At 40.4% G+C, this 21,470-nt stretch overlaps 1 protein-coding gene across 1 annotated transcript in view; it reads right to left on the bottom strand.

Moving 5' to 3' along the window:
- LOC113448125 (transmembrane channel-like protein 2) overlaps positions 1-21,470 on the bottom strand; it is a 176,477-nt gene that overhangs the window by 65,639 nt on the left and 89,368 nt on the right. The window contains exons 6-7 of the mRNA XM_087917160.1: positions 16,641-16,722; positions 4,564-4,670 (exon numbers count right to left, since the gene is read on the bottom strand). Coding sequence (XP_087773286.1) covers positions 4,564-4,670; positions 16,641-16,722 — 189 coding nt within the window. The remainder of the gene's footprint in view (positions 1-4,563; positions 4,671-16,640; positions 16,723-21,470) is intronic.

The raw sequence follows: 21,470 nt of genomic DNA, 5'->3' as shown, positions 1-21,470 counted from the left end.
GAAATACAAAATGTACATTCTTTCCAGTTTTGAACAGTTAATGTACCCAAGATGTAACCATTAGAAGCAGAGGTTTACTGAGCCAGAACTCTCAACTAAAAGTTACTGTTGAACCATTTTGCATTCAAGTAATATAGCTTGGCTCTCAGAAGACAAACTATGAAAAAAGGCAGAAAAACCCACTCTCTCAGGTATAAATGTTGATTATATTAACTAGTTAAGTCATGAAATATTTACAAAAAGCCAAGCTCAGCATACACCTAGAACCCAAAAGAGATATGACATTGTTGCCTGTAGCATATCAACCTCAAATAATGTAATTGGTGGTAAGTGCTAATATATATATTTAGTTCATAGCTGATAAATGGAATCCATAACTTAGCTCTTAGGATTAATTAATACATACATTGATATCACACACACTTATTTAAATAGGAATGACATAGCAGGCATCGTAATGACTTGGTATTTGGAGAAAAAATATAATGATATTCTAGATCAGGGGTCACCAACCTTTTGGACCTCAGGGACCACCAAACTCATAATTTTAAATCCTGTGGACCACTAATATGAATTTTGACTGACGATGGCTTGCTGACGTTGGTGGGAAAGTTGGTCCCATATTCCAGAGCTGCAGTAGTCACAAGAGCTGCTCCGGGAGGACCAACGGGCGAGTCCTGTTAGTCCTGTTATTGCAACTGTGGAATATGGACCAACTTTCCCACCCAGTCAGCAAGCCACTCTAGGGCATATTTCCCTCCCCCGCCATTGGTCTTACCTTCTACTATGTTTCTTAGAAAATAAGGCAGGGTCTTATTTTCTTTTGACCCCCGAAAAAAAGGTTAGGCCATCTTTTCGAGGAGTGTCTCTGCTGCTTCTGCTTTTTCTGCAGAGAACCTGGGAAAATCCCCAAAAAAAGTCTGCAGGAAAATTTCCCACCCCATTTTCCTACTGATCAATTATTCTTTATTTGGGATTGCAGGATTCCATCTCCAGCTTTGTTCTCAGGGGGAGAGAGATATACTTTTTGCTTCATGCAAGGAAAGCAGCAGAAGCAGAAGTCTTTCTTTCTCTCCCCCAAACTCTGCCAGAAATGAGTCTTTGTAAGACTTGTCGTGCCAGCACAGCTTCTTGGAACAGCATGCCTTGCAGTGTCCCAAAGACTTATTTCTGGTGGAGTTTCTGGGAGAGGAAAAAAAGAGTTTTGCTGGAGGGCGGAGATGGCGTCGCGACTATACAGTATGCGATCTTGGAGGTCTGAGATCGCTGCCAATATCTTTGCTCCTGGATGGTCCAATAGGATCTAAACCATCCCGAAGAGATGATGAATGTAAAGAGCGCATCCTGTCGATCCCAGGGATACTGCAAAGTACCTGGTAGATCCAGGATAAGCTCTTTTTGCCAGCAGCAAAGAGGCAGCCATTAAAGTTGCTGAAGTTGGGACAGCTCCGAAACGAAAGAGAATGGAAAGAGAAAGTGTGCTGGTTTGGTGAGAACTTTTTCTTTACTTTAAGATTTGAAAGGACACCCTAAGGAAAAGAAAGAATCTGTAAAAGTTTTGACATAAGTGATTTTAAACAGGAAGTCAAAGTAATTTTTTTTTCTCATTGCTGGATTTTCTACACATGATTTTATATTTTGAAACTGGACTGTTTTTATTTTCGTCTTCCACCTATTCTTTCTCTCCTTTTTGACTTTATAATATTCTAGGCTAGAGACTCCCTTTTAGTCATCTTTTAAAATATATTTTTCCCTTTTTAATTAATTTTTATTATATCTTGTTTGGAAAAGGAGGGGGATAGTAAAAGCAGAAGAAACTTTGTAACACTGCCAACTAGAGGCTTGGAAATATTCTATCTCTTTTTTTTCTTGACCAGACAAAGCTGAGAAAGAACTGAGACTTCTTTACAAGGACATTGCTGTTTGATAAGATAGAGGGAAGAGCATGGGAGAGTATTATTGCAGGTGCTCTTCTGGGTTCCTATCAATAGCTGAAGTCTGGTGTTGAAGTTTATAGAAAAAAAAGGTGATAAGACTCTGGAGAAGAGAGTTATAAATTTTAACAAAAGCCTTGGGTAACCAAGCAAGGTGCATTGGTGTTTTTTGGGGTTTTTTTTTTAAGCTGGGCTATTTCTTACTCTGGAGGACAATGTTCAATACAGACAATGTTACAGCAAGAAAAAGAACAGGAAAAAGTGACCCTGCAGATGATTATGCAAGGAATTCAAAATATTCAAAAAAGAACAGAGAATATTGAAAAGAGAACAGAGAACATTGAACAAAGAAAAACTGATGAAAAGGTGGAGAACATTCAACAAATGATGAAGTATGGTGAGAGATTCCAAAAAAATGAAGAAGACAAACAAAGAGATAAGTAAATTGGAAATATTGATAGCAGATTAACTGTGGTTGAACAAGATAAAAGTGGGATGTTGAGATGGGAGATGGACAGATCAGAATTTTATCTCAGATTCCAAAACATAGAGGAAGAAAAGGGACAAAACCTAGCTGAGACAATGATAGAAATTTTGGCTAAAGCTTTGGAAATAACTGAAGAGAAGATGATGGATGGAATAGATGAAGTTTATCGAGTCTTCACAAACTATTAGACTAAAATCCACACGTGGTTGGAAAAAATGACAAAAAAGCATATAGACCTGAAACCAGAGATATTTTTATTGGGAATTTTACTGAAATATATAGTAAAGAATTGAAATACCTGATTGTAAATGTATTAACAGCAGCTAGGATTGTATTTGCCAAAAACTGGAAAAATGAGAAAATACCATTACAGGAGGAAATTATTAAGAAAATATTGGAATGTGCTGAAATGAGTAGATTGACATTTGAAATCAGAGAACAAGATGATAAACAATTTTATAAAATTTGGGATCTATTCTATCAATGGTTAGACAATAAAACATGGTAATGAAATATGTAGATTCTTAGAAAATAATAAACATATAAAGATGTATTCTTTTCTTATTATATCTACAAAATGATTGTAAGATAGATTTGAGATGATAATATGAACTGTCATAAAACAAATTAAGTAAAATATGGATTATTTCATAAAACATGAATGAATAAAAGTGTAGTCAAATGATTGATTAACAATGATATTAAAGTATTTAATATTTGATTGAAAATATGAGAATATATACAATGTAATTGTAATTGAAGACTATGAAATGGAAGCACAAAACAATTTGTAAACCAACCGATACACTGTATGTATATATATATGGAAGATGGCTTGATGTTTTTATGTTTTGTTTGTCTAAGTTCATCTTAAAAACCAATAATTTTTTTTTAAAAAAAGAACAACTTTTGCTGCTTTCCTTGCATGCAGCCAAAAGCAGCAGAAAGAAGCAGTCCAGTGGCAGGCGAGGTGCGTGGGGCGAGTGAGGCAAATTCCCTTCCCGCTCTTTCCCCACTCCCCTCACTACCTCGTGTTGTTCGCAATGCAAGTGATGCAAGCAGCACAAGCCTTGTGTTTCCATGGGCCATGTGGGAGGTGCAGCCTTGTGTTTCTGCACAGCCTGGATTAATTGCTTTGGGGGGGTTAATTGCTTTGGGGGGGTGTTCTGTGGACCACCAAAATTTTCTTGCGGATCTGCAGTCCACTAGTTGGCGATAACTGCTCTATATATCTTAGACTTCATATATTGCCCAGACATCATGGGACTTCAGTGGAACCAAAGACTATGTTTTAAAGACAGTAGCATGGTGCTACTCTGTTTCAATACGCCCAGTTTTATGTTATATGCTTTATTATCTAGCCATATTGGGACATACAGTATATGGAGAAACCATTCAGTGCTAGCTTAGATAACATTTCACTTGGCTTGCAATATGAACCTTCTCCAATTAGAGTTAAAGGTGATCTGATCAAAGGAATGTTTTCCAGTACTTTTGGAGAAAATGTTATGAAAGGATCCATTTTTTAATTTAAATCATTTCACCATTTCAAGGATCCTTACCACTTTCACCAGGGAGTAAGTCAGATGGATTTCTGCTTAGACATGTTTAGAATTGAATAATCCATCTGATTTTTCTTCCTCTCTCAATCCTTTCCCCTCTCTACATAAAACATTTTTTTAAGCTCAAGTTCTGATTTTCAGTAAAGGATAATTTTGCATTGTTTTACAAGGTATTTATTTTTATATACTATATGTACACATACAGATGAAATATTACTATTTTTTCTTCTCACAGTTCTGAACTAGGATGATATATAACATATCTGGTTTTCTTTTCTTTCTTAGCAGGGTCATCTTTTAAAATTGGGATGGAAAGAATTACTTAAAAAATTTTATTTTGTATTTTGGACATTGTAAGCTGGCAATTAATTTTGGACATTGTAAGTAGGCAATCAATTCAGTGAAAGTAACTAGTATGATAAAAATTATTTTTTCCAATAATTTAAGTGTAAAATTACAGTTACATGGAATGATACATGTATTGTGATTTTATATACATAGTCTCAACAAATTTGGTACCTATAATTCTTCTTATACTGTAGTTAACTACACTTCTCAGATTAACTATTTATTTACTTACCTCTGGAATTATAACTAGTCCAAATATTAAGCCAAACAGAACCAGGTTTAGGCCATACATCCATCGCAGAAATATGAAATAAGATGCCACTGAAGAACCAAAATGACCTTAAAAAATAAATAAGCTTTCATTAGAAAAGTTCTTGAAATTGACTTGTCCAGAGAACAGGATGGATTTGTAATGGGCTACCAATTTAAATATGAGTGTCTACTGTATGCATTCAGTTTTTTTCTCTAAAGTTCTTTCAGAGGAGGAGGAAGAAGCAAATGTCTAAAACTGAAACTGATTTGATTATATTTATAATTTCTTCCAGGCAGTGGTGGGATTGAAATAATTTAACAACTGGTTCACACTAGGTCAGGTTGACTGTCATGGGAGGCATGGCCCATCCTCATCCTTCAGCTCCACCATACATATGGGACAAGCCTCCCGTGACGGTCAACCTTACCCTAGTGAACAGATTGTTAAATTACCATCACCCCCACTATCAAAGTGGATCCTGGTTGCTGCTTGGTGCTGCAATGGAGAAACAGGCAACAGAGAGGTCAGCATGAGGAAAAGAGGAGAAGCAGGAAGAAGAAAGAGGGAAATCAGCCTTCTTTTCTCATGCACTGGCCACTCCATTGCCCATTTCTCCATTGCAGTGCAACACAGCACCCAGGATCCACTTTGATAGTGGGGGATGGGTAATTTAACAACCCATTTGCCCAAACTGGTGCAAACTGGCTGAATTCCACCACTAGCTCTGTTGCAGCAGTCTCGGTTTCAACACAGAACAAGAGACCACGAGAGGTGGAAGAATTCAGGTTTATTTGCGCAAAGCGTTCAGAGCATTAACATGACAAATTCTGAACCCCCATTACATGCTGGGGTTAGTTCTTTTATACTTTATGATGATTTCAGCCCAAGCCTGGGCGTTCACCTATAACCTATTTACCAAATATAGATTTTATGCTTACAAAATACCTAAAACATATTTTGTCCTGGGAACAAAACATAAGAAAGAGGATGTGGTAAAGAAGACAGGATATTTGTAAGTATATTTTATCTTTTGCCATTATCTTACACTTACGAAAAATGCTTCCATGACCTTCCCTTGATTGCAGCTTCCTTGTTCTTCAACTTTAAATACATTGTTACTTCCTCTAAATAGATTTCCTAATTCTTTAGCGTAACACAGACAGAGTTGCCCTCTGTCTCTATGACCTATAGATCAGAGAGTTATAATATGCTCAGGAGCTAGCTAACTTATATAAAATATATTCCTTCTCTGGTCCTTCTTCATTCCCCCCTTTGAAACTTCACCCAAATCGTAGATTTATTGTGTAGTTTCAGATTCCCGGAAGGAGGACATAGGGGAAAGAGTTCCTCATAAACACCGACAGGGTCCTTTACCATAAGAGCCATTACCTTTTCAGTAGTTGTCTTTTCAATTAACAACGAGACAGAACGAGAGATAGTACGTATTAAGAGGGGTATTACGCATGGCAGGATGACACAGGCCCCAACTAAGATTCCTACAAATGCAATAATAGCTTGGAAGCCAGGTAATTTTGGAAACCAGGAGCCAAACATTTCTCCAAGATTGAATCCTTTCCACTTCTGAACAGGAACATGGGCCAATGCTTGCATTCGCCTAACACTTTGTTCAACAATTTCTCCAACATCATCAAACTCAAGACAGCAATTGGAGAAATTGAATTTCCCACACACCCCACCTTCTGTTGCCAGGAGATAATCTAGTGCCAACCGATTCTGGTAGATGGCATCCCTAAATTTCCTCTGCTGAGTGGCTAAAGTATGCAAAGCGTGGGCGGATTCATTCGTTAACAGCTCAAGAACTGCCTGCAATCGGATAATGCGGTTGAGCATATATATAGGGTGCGGTACCCCCAAGATCCGTCTTCTGCCCACGATGCAGGGTCATAGTATTGGACCACCCTCTGTGGCGGCCACTCATCGTCCTTCCAATTACCTATCTTGTAATCAGCCTGCAATTTTCTGCTGCGCCATAAATCAGCATTAACAGTTTGGGGTACATCCAATGGCATCATAAAAAAAGAAGGGTTTATAACTCCCAAAGTACAAGTACCTCTCCAATTGGAGGGAAGAGAGCTATAAGCCACTTCACCGCAAATCCAATGTACCCCAGGAGGAGCCTCAGTAATATTTTCCAAGGAAATGTGATCTGCCCAAAAACGGTTGGTATTGTTTGGCCAATAATTCCAAGATTTTGTGCAGGGGTTCCACTTATGGACCTCCAAACAATCTGTTTCCCCTACCAAGGGGCCCTTCCCTTCTGAGTTGGCCAGACACCAATGAGCAACAATAGGATTGGATAATTCCCAGCGTGAATGGGATTGGTGTGGGGGCATCGCTGTGAGGTTATATGGTATTGAATAATTCCACTCCTGAGCCGCCCATGGCCACTGATCACCTATCTTAGTTCCCCCACAAATATAGCAATTTGTAACATTAAATGTATGAGCAATTGTGGAAGCCAGCTCTAGAAAAAGATTGCGTGCATCTTGTGATGGCTGAAATTCTATATCTACCTCCTGCCAGAATTCAGAGAAGTACCTTGAGTGCGATTTAGTGGTATGTTGTCGAGTCTCGACCGACAGGTGGATAATACCTCCTGGATCCGTTCCCTGTGCATACATCCGGATCCCCAATGTCGGGCCGTATTTTTGTATGAGTATCTGAGGATTGGGAATTGTGATATTTACCCAATTACAATTGTAAAGTGTACAATCATTAGATTGAAGAGCCCGTGAGATAGATAGAGTTGTTCCTTTACCAGAATCTGTGTAGGTGGCCCAGAGAACACATCCCCAATAAGGGCAGAACCTTTCACCTACATTGCTACTACAGTCCCATTTTCCACTATTACCAGGATGCTGATATGGGCAGATATAAATATCTGATTCAGAATACGTTCTATGCCATGATAGAGAAGTCCCACAGGAAGTGGGCCACTGAGCTATTTTACAAATGTCAAACAATACAGTAGCGGGGCTACTTGACGTGCGGATCCTCGTCTGGGCAATTATAGGACCATTTTGATCTCCCTGACTTCTAACGACCAGCCATGTCTGGGCCGGTTGCACCCTTGGATCATAACATTCATTCTTATAGGGACAGACAGAATACCAAGTATCATTATAGCAACATGGAACGGGGATACTCGAGCATCTATAATGGGTATGGTATACCAGGGTAGTCCGGATTTCCCTTCCCCTCAACACTATTTTCAAACATACCGTGCAATTGTTAGGGCACTGAGGGGTATGGGATAGTTTAGGGAGGTTCATCCCCATTTTCTTATTCTGGCCTTGCTGGCCAGAAAACCCGGGGTTCTTTGATAATGATTGGGTTTGATATTCCTTAGGATTTTTCCAAGGTGGGGTAGGCACTGCTCTGTCATTTACATAACAAACCAGGCCCTGCTTCCCCTGGCAACGATTGACAAATATCTCAACCCTCATTGCCCCTGTACACTTAGTACCATTACAAGAGGTTGGAGGAGACCATGTGTTATGTTTACATCGTGGCAGGGTGAAGTCTGTGCACATTGTGGGCTTTCCTACCCTGTAGTTAAGACCCCCCTTTCCATCCTTACATTCCACATGGATGTTACACTTCTGGTCTCTATGAAGGGAGTTCAGGGTACGGGGTACCCGATTGCGGCGGACAGGGACCCATGGGGAACGGAGAAAGTAACATCTTAATGTTTCATTTTGTACACATTGCCAATATTTCGTCCCTTGGTATTCACATTGTGGGAGACTTGTGATATGGCAACCTGGAGGCCTAGTGTTGGTATATGTAAAGTGTCTCCCAGTATTACGAACCAGGAAGCAATCAACGCATTGTTCCGTTTTCCTGGGGTTTATAACTGGGGGAGGTTCATCATAAAAAGGGTCAGGAGAATACCATTCCTCCAACTGCTCTATCTCTTGGGGTAAGGGATCGTCCTGGGTTGGTTTTCCCTTTATCAGCGTTGAATAAAGATACAATGAATTAATTACCACACTTAATACCAGTAATATGGTTACAACCCAGACAGATGGCATAAGACCCCTTCGGATACAAGCAGTTTCCCTTAACCTTTGACGAGGCTCCATTTTCTACTGTCCTCCCCTCTCCCTTTTTCCCAATTCCCCGTATTAGGGAAGTCTGGCACGTGACCTAAGCCGCCAAGGGAGACTCTCTGTAATAGGAGTAGTAAGGGTCTGGTGGTCTTCGCCTCCCGTAGGTAGAGGGACAGCTTCCGGAGTGTCACCACTAGGGAGGGCAATTCCTCTTCGTCTCCCGTAGGTAGAGGGACAGCTTCCGGAGTGTCACCACTAGGGGAGAGAGTCCTCTTCACCTTTTTAAAGGTCAACCTGAATGGAAGGTCAGGCTGAGATTCGACTTTCCAGCAGGCAGGCGCAGCTAATTTAACCCGAGACCAATGAATCCACGATTTAATCTCTGCTACCTTAACAGCAAGGGGAGAACACATAACCACAATATAGGGGGCCCTTCCATTTGGGAGACAATGTTTCCTGCTTTCCAATCCTTAACCCAAACCTCCTGCCCTGGACGTATGTTGTGGGGGAAGTTACCAAAACCTGAGGTTTACATGTTAACACATATTCCTGTAATTTATGGATAATTTCGTTTAGGGCTTTAAGTTGTCGTAACCTAATAACATCAGATACATTCGTGATGTCATGCATATCAAACCTAACCAAGTTAGGAACCCTGCCATACAATAATTCAAAAGGGGAGACCGAAATATCCCTGCGTGGTGCACAACGTATTGCCACCAGGGCTAGAGTCAAGGCATCAGTCCATTTGAGATGTGTCTCCTGGCATATCTTTGCCAGCTTGTCCTTAATTGTTCGATTGATTCTTTCCACCCGGCCCCCGAAGGGGTGGAAACTACAATGTAATTTCCATGTAATACCTAGAACTTTTGCTAGCTGCTGTGTTGCCTTGTGAATAAACTCCGGACCATTGTCCGAAGAGATCCGGGAGGGTAACCCATACCTTGGTATTACAATATGAAGTAATGCTCGAGCAACCTCAGTGGCCTTCTTTGTACGTGTAGGTATACATTCTGGCCAGCCCGTATATGTGCAGACAATAACCAGCAGTGCATTATAAGGGCCACAACGAGGCATATCGGTGAAGTCCACCATCAAAGAGTCGAAGGGTAACAGCCTCGGGTTGGTGGCCCATTGGTGGCTGCGGGCCTTGCCTGGGGTTATTGGCTGCACATATTTCACAACGGGCACATACATTAGCTGCTATGCTGTTAACTCTATCTATATATACCTCCCTCCTAAGCGCCTTTGTGAGGGCAGTCTTACCTAGGTGCAATTGCTTATGTAACTGACATACAACATCCCAGGCCAAATGAGCAGGAATATACACCCTCTTGTCTGGTAAGACCCACCACTGGCCTTTTTGGTGTGCCTCGAGTGCCTTTAGCCGGTCCCTATCCTCCTCCGAGTAATGGGGTTGGGGATGAGCATCGGGCACCCATATGGCAAGATGCTTTTCAAGGGGAACAAAGTCTAATCGGGCTGCCTCACATGCAAATTTGTCAGCTCTCTCATTCCCCCTTTGTATATCTGTCACCACCCTCTGGTGGCCCCGGCAGTGCATGACTGCTACTTTGCTCGGAGCCCACACACTGTCTAGTAACCGCAATATCTGGGGGCCATACTTTATCTCTTTCCCCCTGCAGTTATTAATCCCTTTCTTTATACAGAGCTCCATGGACCTGGACTGTGAGGAAAGCGTATTTGGAATCCGTGTATATATTCACTGCCAGTCCCTGGGCTAGCTCTAGAGCCCGGGTGAGGGCATGTAGTTCAGCTAATTGGGCACTAGTTCCGGGAGGGAGTGGCTTTGCTTCCCAGACCTCATCCAGTGTGACCACCGCATATCCCGCTTTTCTCACTCCCTCTTGTAAGTAGCTGGTACCATCAGTAAACAGAGTATAATCTGGGGCAGGAAGGGGAACATCCTTCAGGTCAGGACGACTAGCATAAGTTTCCTCAATAGTCTGAACACAATTGTGCTCTACTGCTATTTCAGGCTCAGGTAATAATGTGGCTGGATTTAATGTAGTAGACTGAGAGAGGGTAATCATAGGATTATGGGTCAGAAGGCCTTGGTATTTAAGCATCCGTGGGTTTGTTAACCACAAGTGGCCTTTCATCTCTAGAACTGACTTAAGGGCATGTGGTGTGTATATGTGCAATTGTTGACCAAAGGTTAGCTTATTTGCTTCCTGAGTCAAGATTGCTGTGCCAGCCACTGCTTTAAGGCAGGCTGGCCATCCCTTGGCTACATTATCTAGTTGCTTGAGAGATATGCTACCGGCCGGTGCCATGTTCCCATCATCTGGGTGAGGACGCCTATTGCAACGTTTCGCTTAGTGTCAACAAACAACTGAAATGGTTTCTCCAAATCCGGGAGACCTAAACTGGGAGCTTGAAGGAGGGCTTGTTTAAGGGACTGAAAACTAGCTTCTTCCTCTTTACTCCAAAAGAGGGGGCCCTTTCTGCCCCTTTCGTAGCTTCATAGAGAGGTTTTGCAATTAGGCTAAAGTTGGGAATCCAGATGCGGCAGAAACCAGCCGCACCCAGGAACCCTCGTAATTCTCTCCTGTTGGTTGGAACAGGAAGTTGACATATGGCCTCCTTCCGCTCGTGGCCCAACGTCCTCTTCCCTTGCTCAATGTCATAACCCAGATACCTGACCTTTTGCTGAACTAACTGTGCTTTCTTCCTAGAAGCTTTATAGCCCAAATCTTGCAGTAGTGAAAGTAAATCAGCTGTATTTTGCCAACACGCGTCCTCTGCATATCCTGTTACTAATAAATCATCCACATATTGTAAAACCACATCTGGGGCTGGTACGTGTAAAGCCTCCAGATCCCTGGCCAGAGCTGCACCGAAAAGTGTAGGTGAATTCTTAAATCCTTGAGGCAGCCTGGTCCAGGTATATTGCTGCTTCCTACCAGTAATTAGGGTTTTCCCACTCAAAGGCAAATAAATGCTGACTTTTCTTGTGTATGGGGATGGTGAAGAAGGCGTCTTTCAAGTCTATAACAGAAAACCACTGAGCCTCCCGAGGGATAAGTCCCAATATGACATAGGGATTGGGAACTACCGGATGGATAGTTATAGTAGCTAGATTTACAGGCCTCAAATCCTGAACAGGGCGAAACCGACCATCCCCTTTTGGAATTGGCAATATGGGGGTATTCCAGGGCGATTCAGTAGGTACCAGGATATGATGTTCTAAATATAAGTCAATAATATCCTGGATAGCTTGCATAATGTGGCGAGGTATGCCCTTTGTCGAATTCTCACAGGAACTTTCAGAGGCACTTCCTCAATTAGAATGGGTGGATGGTGTGCTGCAAAACCAGGGGGGTTATCTTCCGCCCACAAATAGGGAACCTTAAACTGCCTCCAGACTTCCTTTATCAGCGCACCCAAATTCCCTCGCTACCATAAGCCTCCAGGATTCTTCCAAAGGTACCGACAAGGTTACTTTTCCGTACCCCAGGTTCATGGAACCATCCTCATTAAAGGATAATTGTGCCCTCATTTTACAGAGCAGGTCCCTTCCTAATAATGGGACTGGGCAGTCAGGCATGTAAACAAACTGGTGTGTTATAGCCTGCCCTTTTAAGGTGCATTCGAGGGGCTCCAGAAAGGGACGTTGTAAAGTTGTCCCTGTCGCTCCCTGAATATTAATAGTTTCACGGGATGCCTGCGCTAAGGGTTGGGTTAAAACTGATCGGGTAGCTCCGGTATCCACTAAGAATGTAACTGGCTTGCCTCCCACATTCAATCTGACCATGGGTTCAGGGAGGCTGACTGAACCCGGTCGGCCTCAGTCCCATTCTTCTGCCTGGGCCAAGCCCACCAGAGGGGGTCCGCCCAACCCCCGTCTACTTTCTGTCGGTCCTCTACCCCTCTGGGTCAGCCTTTTCTGACCATTTTCCACCACGAAACTGAGGCTTCGTGGTGGTCCTCCCCTATTTCTGGGTAATTCACGTTCGGGACACTCACCTTTCCAATGCCCATATTTCTTACATAGGGCACATTGGTTATGGCTGAGTTCCCATCTACTCCCTTTCTCCCGACTATTGCCCCGTCCCCTCTGTGAGCCAGACCCCGCACCTCGTGGGTTTGTTCGTCCTCGTGGTGCCCACATCATGGCTGCTGCCATTAGTTCAGCCTTTCGTTGCATCTTCTGATCTTTTTTCCTATCCTCCTCTTTATCTCTATTTGCAAAGACTTTTCGAGCTACCTCCATTAATTCACTTATAGGCTTTCCCAGGGCTCCCTCCAGTCGTTGTAGCTTTCGCCTTATGTCCGGAGCACTCTGGGAAATGAACGCCATAGTTAACATCCTGGCGTTCTCAGGGATTGTGGGATCTATGGGGGTATACATACGGTAGGAGTCAATAAGACGGGTATAAAATGCTTCCGGAGTTTCAGTGGGTTCTTGCAACACCAGGGAAGGTTTTGACATATTTATAACAGGCTTCCCCGCAAGGCGTATTGCTCGCACCACTAAAGCTTGATAATCCCTCAGTCTATCCTTCCCATCATCCCGGTACATATCCCACTCTGGGTTACTCGAGGGGTATTTTTCTCTCAAAAGATCCTCCATTGAGTGATATAACCGCACATCAGGTTTTAATATCTCAGTCACTGCATTCTTAATCTTCTCCCTTTCCTCCGGGCTAAAAAGTGTCCCCAATAACTGTTGAATATCTAGCCAGTTGGGGTTATGTGCATCCATTATAGTCTTAACTAGATCTGCCACCTCTGTGGGCTTTTCACTAAATGGGCCATAGTGAAGTTTCCAATTCAACAGATCTGAAGAAGTGAACGGTACATGTTGGAATAAAGACAGAGTGACTGATTCAGATGGATCCTTTGGATTGATTGCCAACTGATCCACTTGCCTCAAGGGTGCTGTCAGGGAAGCCTGTTCTGTTTTTGCCCGAGTTCTGGCTGCGACCGGTTCAGTCATAGCAGATGTACTCGGCGCTGAAGTGGATGGGGTAGGGTCCACGGGCCTTTCCTTTGGGGTGGATGTTGAAGGCAGTGATCTATCCACCTGGACCGATCTATCCATTCCCTCTGACCTTGGGGGACTTTTTAGATATGGAGATAGTCGATCTAATCGTGCCATAAAGTCTGCCACCCTCCCGATTCCTCCCCTCCGACCCCTCTTCAAAACCTCCCGTGGTACATAAGGGGGGTTTGGAACTTCCTCGGGACAACTAGGCAGCACTTGTACAGATCTCTGTATTTTTTAAGAGTAACATGTCGTGATAGCAAGGCTTTACACCGCTGCATTTTAAGTCGTCGTAGCCAAGGGGTGGATGATTCAATAAATCCAGCCACACATCTATATATGGACCCTGATCTGGGTAGCCTAACATTGGGTGGAAGACCCTACGATGTACCTGCACAGTAGTAGGAATGTCAAGTGTACCCACGGGGCCACCCAATCCCCAGGTTGGGCCATTCACTTTCACAAAATTTTCGCAATTTCTGTCTATCCCATTTATGCCCATAATCCTGAGATTGGTAAGCCTCCCTAAAATGTCTCATCATAATCTCCAGAGGGGTTACCTCTTTACTTTGTCTACCACCCATAATCCTCCCACATAAACAGACAAGAGAGAGAGGAGAGGGAGTTGAAGAAGAGGGTAAGGGGTCCCACTTTCTTCAAACACAGCAGGGGATTTTTCACATAGACACCCACTCACACACGCCCGACCCAGGGAGCCGGATGTTCACGGTCTCCGATGGGAACTGCGGACGCCACTCGCTTTCTACTGACCCACGGTGCTGGAGACTCACAGTCACCAATGGGAACTGCAGTAGGCTCTCTCTCTTTTCCAATCAGACTTGACAAGTCCACCCACTTTATCTGTTAAGAGAGGGTGATCAGTCCTCTCCTCCGTCCCTGCTTACAGGGAGGGATTATATTTCCCATCCAATACTTGCCTGCAGGCGTCTTCTCCTTTTTTATTCCTCTTTCACTGCTGGCCAGCCCCAGTCCTGTTCTTCTCACCTCTCACCAGTGGTTCGTGGGTTCGTCAATCGCCGACAGCAGCAGTCAGCCGTCTGGGGAAGTCCCTCGGATTCAAAGGGTTCCGATGGCGCCTGGGATATTCCTCCAACTCACCGATCCACTGACTGTCGGGATGGACCACCCAGAGGGCCTCAGGGCCCCTCCAGTCCCGGCGGAGTCTCGCCAGAAAATGTTGCAGCAGTCTCGGTTTCAACACAGAACAAGAGACCACGAGAGGTGGAAGAATTCAGGTTTATTTGCGCAAAGCGTTCAGAGCATTAACATGACAAATTCTGAACCCCCATTACATGCTGGGGTTAGTTCTTTTATACTTTATGATGATTTCAGCCCAAGCCTGGGCGTTCACCTATAACCTATTTACCAAATATAGATTTTATGCTTACAAAATACCTAAAACATATTTTGTCCTGGGAACAAAACATAAGAAAGAGGATGTGGTAAAGAAGACAGGATATTTGTAAGTATATTTTATCTTTTGCCATTATCTTACACTTACGAAAAATGCTTCCATGACCTTCCCTTGATTGCAGCTTCCTTGTTCTTCAACTTTAAATACATTGTTACTTCCTCTAAATAGATTTCCTAATTCTTTAGCGTAACACAGACAGAGTTGCCCTCTGTCTCTATGACCTATAGATCAGAGAGTTATAATATGCTCAGGAGCTAGCTAACTTATATAAAATATATTCCTTCTCTGGTCCTTCTTCAGCTCCAGTTTAGTTTACATTTTTTCACTGTCTCAAACAGTGTTTGTCAACTTTTATATGCCCCCACTTCATCCAATCTCAAATATCTAGGATGTCTCAATTGATGGTAGGACTATGTCAGCCCTTTGAGGTAAGCCTTATCAAGGCACAGATTTTTGCAAAATTACTGGAACTCTTTTGTTGTTGAAGAGTATCAAAACACTACTTTGAAAAGATGTCAATGTCCTCATATCTCATGAAGAATCAAGGCAAGGTTACTTTGAGCCCCCCCCCCTAACCCTATTTTTCCCATGGCTGAGATATCATTTAGTATGTCTTTGATCTGCTAACAGCTCTTGCATTCTTTCACCATTATTTGCGCCTTTCTTTATAGAGCAGTTCCAAAAAGATTTCCAGTATGTGTTTTTTTAATGGTTTATAAGATTGGCATGATAAGCAAATCTAAGTAATTGCCATAGAGAAATATATTTTTCATTCTTTCCTGGAAGATTTTAATTAGTTTTTCTTTCCACCAACATTCCCCAAATATATCTTAGGCTTTCTGCAATATATCATAATAGGGCTGAGGAATTCTTCAAAAGAGATGCTCTGTAATATGTAGGAGCATGTATGAATGAATGGAACCAGCAGACATTTGTGGATGCAAAAACATCAATGGGCAACTCAAGGAGGGTTTTCCCAAACAACAAAGAGAAATTAAACTGCTTAAAAAACCCCAAAATTAAATACTATGTTTTACAGGCTTATGAAAGATCCCATAATGGCTCCAATTGTATGGAAAGGAAAAGAACCCACATCAGTCTATCCATTCCATCTGATAAGATGGAACTGCAGTTTATGATACTGTATGTGTTTTAGTAGAATTTATTAGTTGGCAAAAAAGTGATTTAAAAAAAAGTTGAGGGAATTCTGCAGACACCCTAGTGAAATGACAACATACTCATTATGAGAAAACAAGCTATTTGTATGAAATAGCTAATTTGTATTTTGCAACTCAGTTTCCAGGTAAATATTAAGATTTTCCTTCCATGTAGTATCAGAGACCAAGGCTGAACATGAAGATAAAGATGATATTAATGTTTTAATGATGGTGATGGCTAATAAAATATTTTACTTGAATACTGATTTGTGAGTAATATTGAAAATAGTTCATACATTTTTTGAAAGAGGACAGGTTTTGTATTATGAGTTGAGAATAATGTTCAGACATGTAGGTTAAGTGGATAAATATTAACTTACTTTCAACTTCTTTTATTTTCATTTCCCAAGGTATACATTGTGTCTTAAAATTATCAAAATCTCTCTTAAATTTGACCCATTTCTGAAAAGAAACAAAGCAAAACAAAGCTTTTATTCAAGGTTAAAGTAAAGAAAGACTTGAGAAATGCTTTAGAGTTTAAATGCTAGTGGTTTGAAAATTGAAGATGTTCTGGACTTCTAAATCTAATGCATTTCAATTAAATTTGGTCCCTCTGACTGGTCAAAAGGAAAGATTTTCTGTTTGTTTTTCCAAAAATACCATCTAAATATGAAAATGACAGCTGCATAATTACAGAGAATGATAGCTCAGTAGTTATGCAAGATTTTGTTATTTTACTGTACCCACATAGTGGAAAACCTTTTTAAGAATTATATAACTCAAATGGGGAAAAAAGATGATGCAAATTTGGATCTTGCCTTGTCAAAACAGAAAACCACAATTTGCTATGTTCTTTTATGCAGCAAAACCTTTTGTTATGACCCAAGGTTTCCTAGACAGAGGCAGGTTTTGATAGATTCTTTTACTGCTCTGCTAATTCCACAACAAATTGCCCTGGAAACAGCTGGTAATTGCCCTGGAAACAGCTGGTTCTACCCCAAACTTCCCTGAAGGAAGCCACCCACAGCTCTACAAACAAAGCCAATATAATCACCAGAGCCAAATCACAAAGGCAGAGAGGAAGTCCAGAAACAAGGTGCAAGTCCACACAGCAAGGTCTGTAAGTTGTACACAAGATTCCAGGTACACATGGCAAGATCAAGAGTCCACAAGGAATGGTTAAATTCCATAGGCAGAAATGGGATACAAGGCAGAGTTTTTCTAAAGCTGAGGAAAGTGTATGCCAAAGCAAAATAATTGTGCCTAACAAAGACAATCTGCTCCAACCTCTGCTTATGAAGCTCAAGCCAGGGAGGGATATGTTACCTTTTCCCGAACAGCCTTGTGGATCTCCTTTGAGCTTGCCTCCACCTTGGATCAGGGAAGGCAGCCATTCCTCATTAGAGGGGATCTGCTGCCTTTTATTACCAGTGCCTATCTGCAGATGACCCTCCCCTGTGTGTGAAGACAGGCAGCTCTCTGTCTAGTGGATCACCTCTTCCAATGCCTGAGGGGCCCGGGGCAGCATTGTCCTCAGATCCTGGCCTCTCCAAATATTCCAGAGGAATGTGTCATTCCCATTTGATGGTACCAGTTCCAACTTCTCTTCCTGTGAACAAGGATCCTCATCCACACCGATCATTGTAATATTTAACTTTGCAATTGTTACCTTTCCTTCAATTTTTTTTGCAAGTTTTATTGGTTTTTAAAGACAAAACCCAAACAAAACATAAAAACATCCAACTTTCTTTCATAAGTGTACAAGCAGTGTGTCGGTTGGTTTACAAATTTTTTCTGCATCCATTTCATAGTTTCAATCACAGTTACATTGCATAATAACTCATATTATCAATCAAAAATTGAATACCCTAGTATCACTATTAAACAATCATTTGACTGTAATTTTGTTCATTCATACTTTGCGAGATAACTATAATTAACTTAGTTTATTTTGTAACAATTCATATAATCCTCCCAAATCTATCCTAAAGACATTTTGTAGATATAATAACAAAAAAAGAAAAGAAATACATTCTTATATATTCATCATTTTCTAAAATTCTACATATTCCATTATTGTACTTTATTATCTAACCATTGATAGAAAAGGTCCCAAATTTTGTAAAATTGTTTATCCTCCTGTTCTCTAATTTCAAATGTCAATCTACTCATTTCAGCACATTCCAATATTTTCTTAATAGTTTCCTCCTGCAATGGTATTTTCTCATTTTTCCAATTTTTAGCAAATACAATCCTAGCTGCTGTTAATACATTTACAATCAAATATTTTAAATCTTTACTGTATGTATCAGGTAAAATTCCCAATAAAAATATCTCTGGTTTCAAGTCTATATGTTTCTTTGTCATTTTTTCCAACCACATGTGGATTTTAGTCCAGTATTTTCTAGCATCCGCACAAGTCCACCACATATGGTAATATGAGCCAGGTATCTGATGACATTTCCAACATTTTTCAGATTTATTCTTGAACATTCTTGCTATTCTTGTCGGGGGGAAATGCCACCTGTAAAACATCTTATACAAATTTTCTTTATATGCTGTTGACATTGTCATTTTATAATTTTGAGACCACAATTTTTGCCATTTCTCTAAATCAATCCCATATCTAAAATTCTTCCCCCAAGCAATCATAGTTTCTTTAACTTGTTCTTCTTCTAATTTAATTTCTAATAAATATCCATACAGTTTTTTAATCACCTTTTCATCAGTACCTGTCAAAATCTTATCTAAGTCAGTCAATTTGTCATAGAATCCTTCTGTTTTGAGATCTTTATCATACCTTGAGTGTATTTGTGCATATGAAAACCAATTCATCTTTATACCTTGTTCCTCTAGATTTTGCATCGATTTAAGTTCACCCTTTTCATTCAGAATTTCCCCATATCTATCTGTTTGATCCTTCTTATATATTATAGGATAGGAAAATGCTTCAATAGTCGATAACCAGACTGGGATTTTCAAATAGCATTGTCTTTTAATCTTCTCCCAATTTAACCACAGAGACTCCCGTATATGACGTCTTCTAAAATAGCTCTGTGTTTTAGTTCTCTTATACCATAGAAAAGCATGCCACCCCAACAACAGATCATGTCCTTCTAATGTCAACAGCATTTCTTAATGTTATCCATTCCTTAGCCCACATCAAGTTTGTAGCTTGGTAGTACAACTCCCAATTAGGCAAACCAAATCCTCCTCTAATTCTAGCATCTTGCAAGAGTTTTAACTTTATTCTTGCTTTCTTACTTTGCCATATATATTTCAATACAATTTTATTTAAATCTTCAAAATAGTTGTTTCCAAGCCTAATTGGTATTGTTTGAAACAAATATAAAATTCTGGGTAAAATATTCATTTTGATTGTTGAAATTTTCCCTATTAATGACAGTTGTAGATTTTCCCATTTCATCAAGTCTAACGCTATCTGTTGTTTAAGTTTAATGTAATTGTTCTCTTTTAATGTACTACATCTTGCTGTCAAATATATCCCCAAGTGATTAACCTTGTTCGTGACTTGAATTTTCAATAGGTCTGCCAATTCTTCTTAGTAGCATATTCTTTGTCAAAATCTTTGTCTTATCTTTGTTTAATTTCAAACCAGCCCCCTTGTCATATGCCTCTATCTTTTCCAATAGTTTTGGTGCTGTTTCTAAAGGATTTTCCAAAATAAAAGCCAAGTCATCGGCAAAGGCTTGCAGCTTAGATTTTTCCTTTTTAATTTTCATTCCTTTTATGCTCTTTTCATCTCTAATTTTTCTGTTTAACACTTCCAAAGTTAATACAAATAGCAAAGGTGATAGTGGGCATCCTTGTCTTGTACCTTTTCTTATATTGATGGGACCTGTCAATTCTTCCTCTATCATTATCTTTGCCATTTGCTTATGATATATGGCTTCTATTGCTTGAATAAATTTTCTGGCAAAATGCATCTGTTCCAATAATAATAACACGAAACTCCAATTCACATTATCAAATGCCTTTTGTGCATCTAAAAATATCAAAGCCATTTGTTTTTCGGGGTGTGCCTCATAATATTCCAAAGTGTCCAAAATTATTCTCATGTTATCTTTGATTTGTCTCTTTGGCAGAAATCCATTTTGGTCAGGGTGAATAAAATTATTTAAATATTTTTTGAGTCTTTCTGCCAGTATTGAAGCAAAAATTTTATAATCTGCATTTAGTAAAGAAATGGGTCTATAATTCTTAATTTGCAATGGATCAGCCTCTTCTTTTGGAATAAGTGTAATATAGGCTTCTGACCATGTTTTAGGTATCTTCTTCTTCAACATAACTTCATTCATGACTTCTAGCAATGGAAGGTTCAGCAATTCTTGTAGTGTTTTATAAAATTCTGCAGGAAGTCCATCTGGGCCTGGTGCCTTTCCATTATTTTGTTTCTTAAGTGCTTCAGTTAACTCCATCATTGTTATATTGCTTTCTAACATTTTTTCAGTCTCTTTAGGTATCTTAGGTAGATTAGCATTCTGTAAATACTGTTTGACTCTTTCCTCATCAATATTCTCTTGCTTATATACTTTCTCATAAAAGTCTCAAATAATTTCCTTCTTCTCTTTATTACCATGGCAAACTTGACCTTGGTCATCTATTAACTGCAATATTTTCCTTGATTCTTTCGCTTTTCTCAATTTGTATGCTAACCATCTACCTGGTTTATTTGCATCTTCAAAATAATTCTGTTTAGCACCTCTAATTTTCTGTGCTAGTTCTTCTTTCTCTATTTGACCCATTTTGTGTTTAATTATGTCCAATTTTAGCTTAATGTCTTTTTTCTGTGGCATTTTCTGTAGCTCTTTTTCAAGTCTTTTATGCTCATCTTCTAAAGCTTTAGTGGCTTGCCTTTTCCTGATGTTCCTTCTCCTTGTATAGTCTATTATCAAGCCTCTAACCTAGCGTATGCCTTCATTGTGTCCCATACATTCTGAATTGAGGTATCTTCTTTTTTATTTTCTCTAAAAAAAAAAAGCCAATTCTTTCTCCATCCATTGTGTGAAGTCCTTTTCTTTTAGAATAGTATTATTTAACGTCCATCTCGATCTTCTTTTTTGTCCTTTCCATTTAATTGTCACTGGATTGTGGTCTGCCCAAGTACTTGTTTCAATATTTGTTTCTTGAATATTAGATATTAGTTCTGTTGAGGTCCAAATCATATCTATTCTGGACCATGATAAATG

This window comes from Pseudonaja textilis, chromosome Z (genome assembly GCF_049901715.1).
Source record: "Pseudonaja textilis isolate UNSWEBS1 chromosome Z, rPseTex1.2, whole genome shotgun sequence".
NCBI classification, from domain to species: domain Eukaryota; kingdom Metazoa; phylum Chordata; class Lepidosauria; order Squamata; family Elapidae; genus Pseudonaja; species Pseudonaja textilis.
Note: the sequence above shows the minus strand (reverse complement) of the source record. Positions and strands in the feature narration are given on the sequence as shown.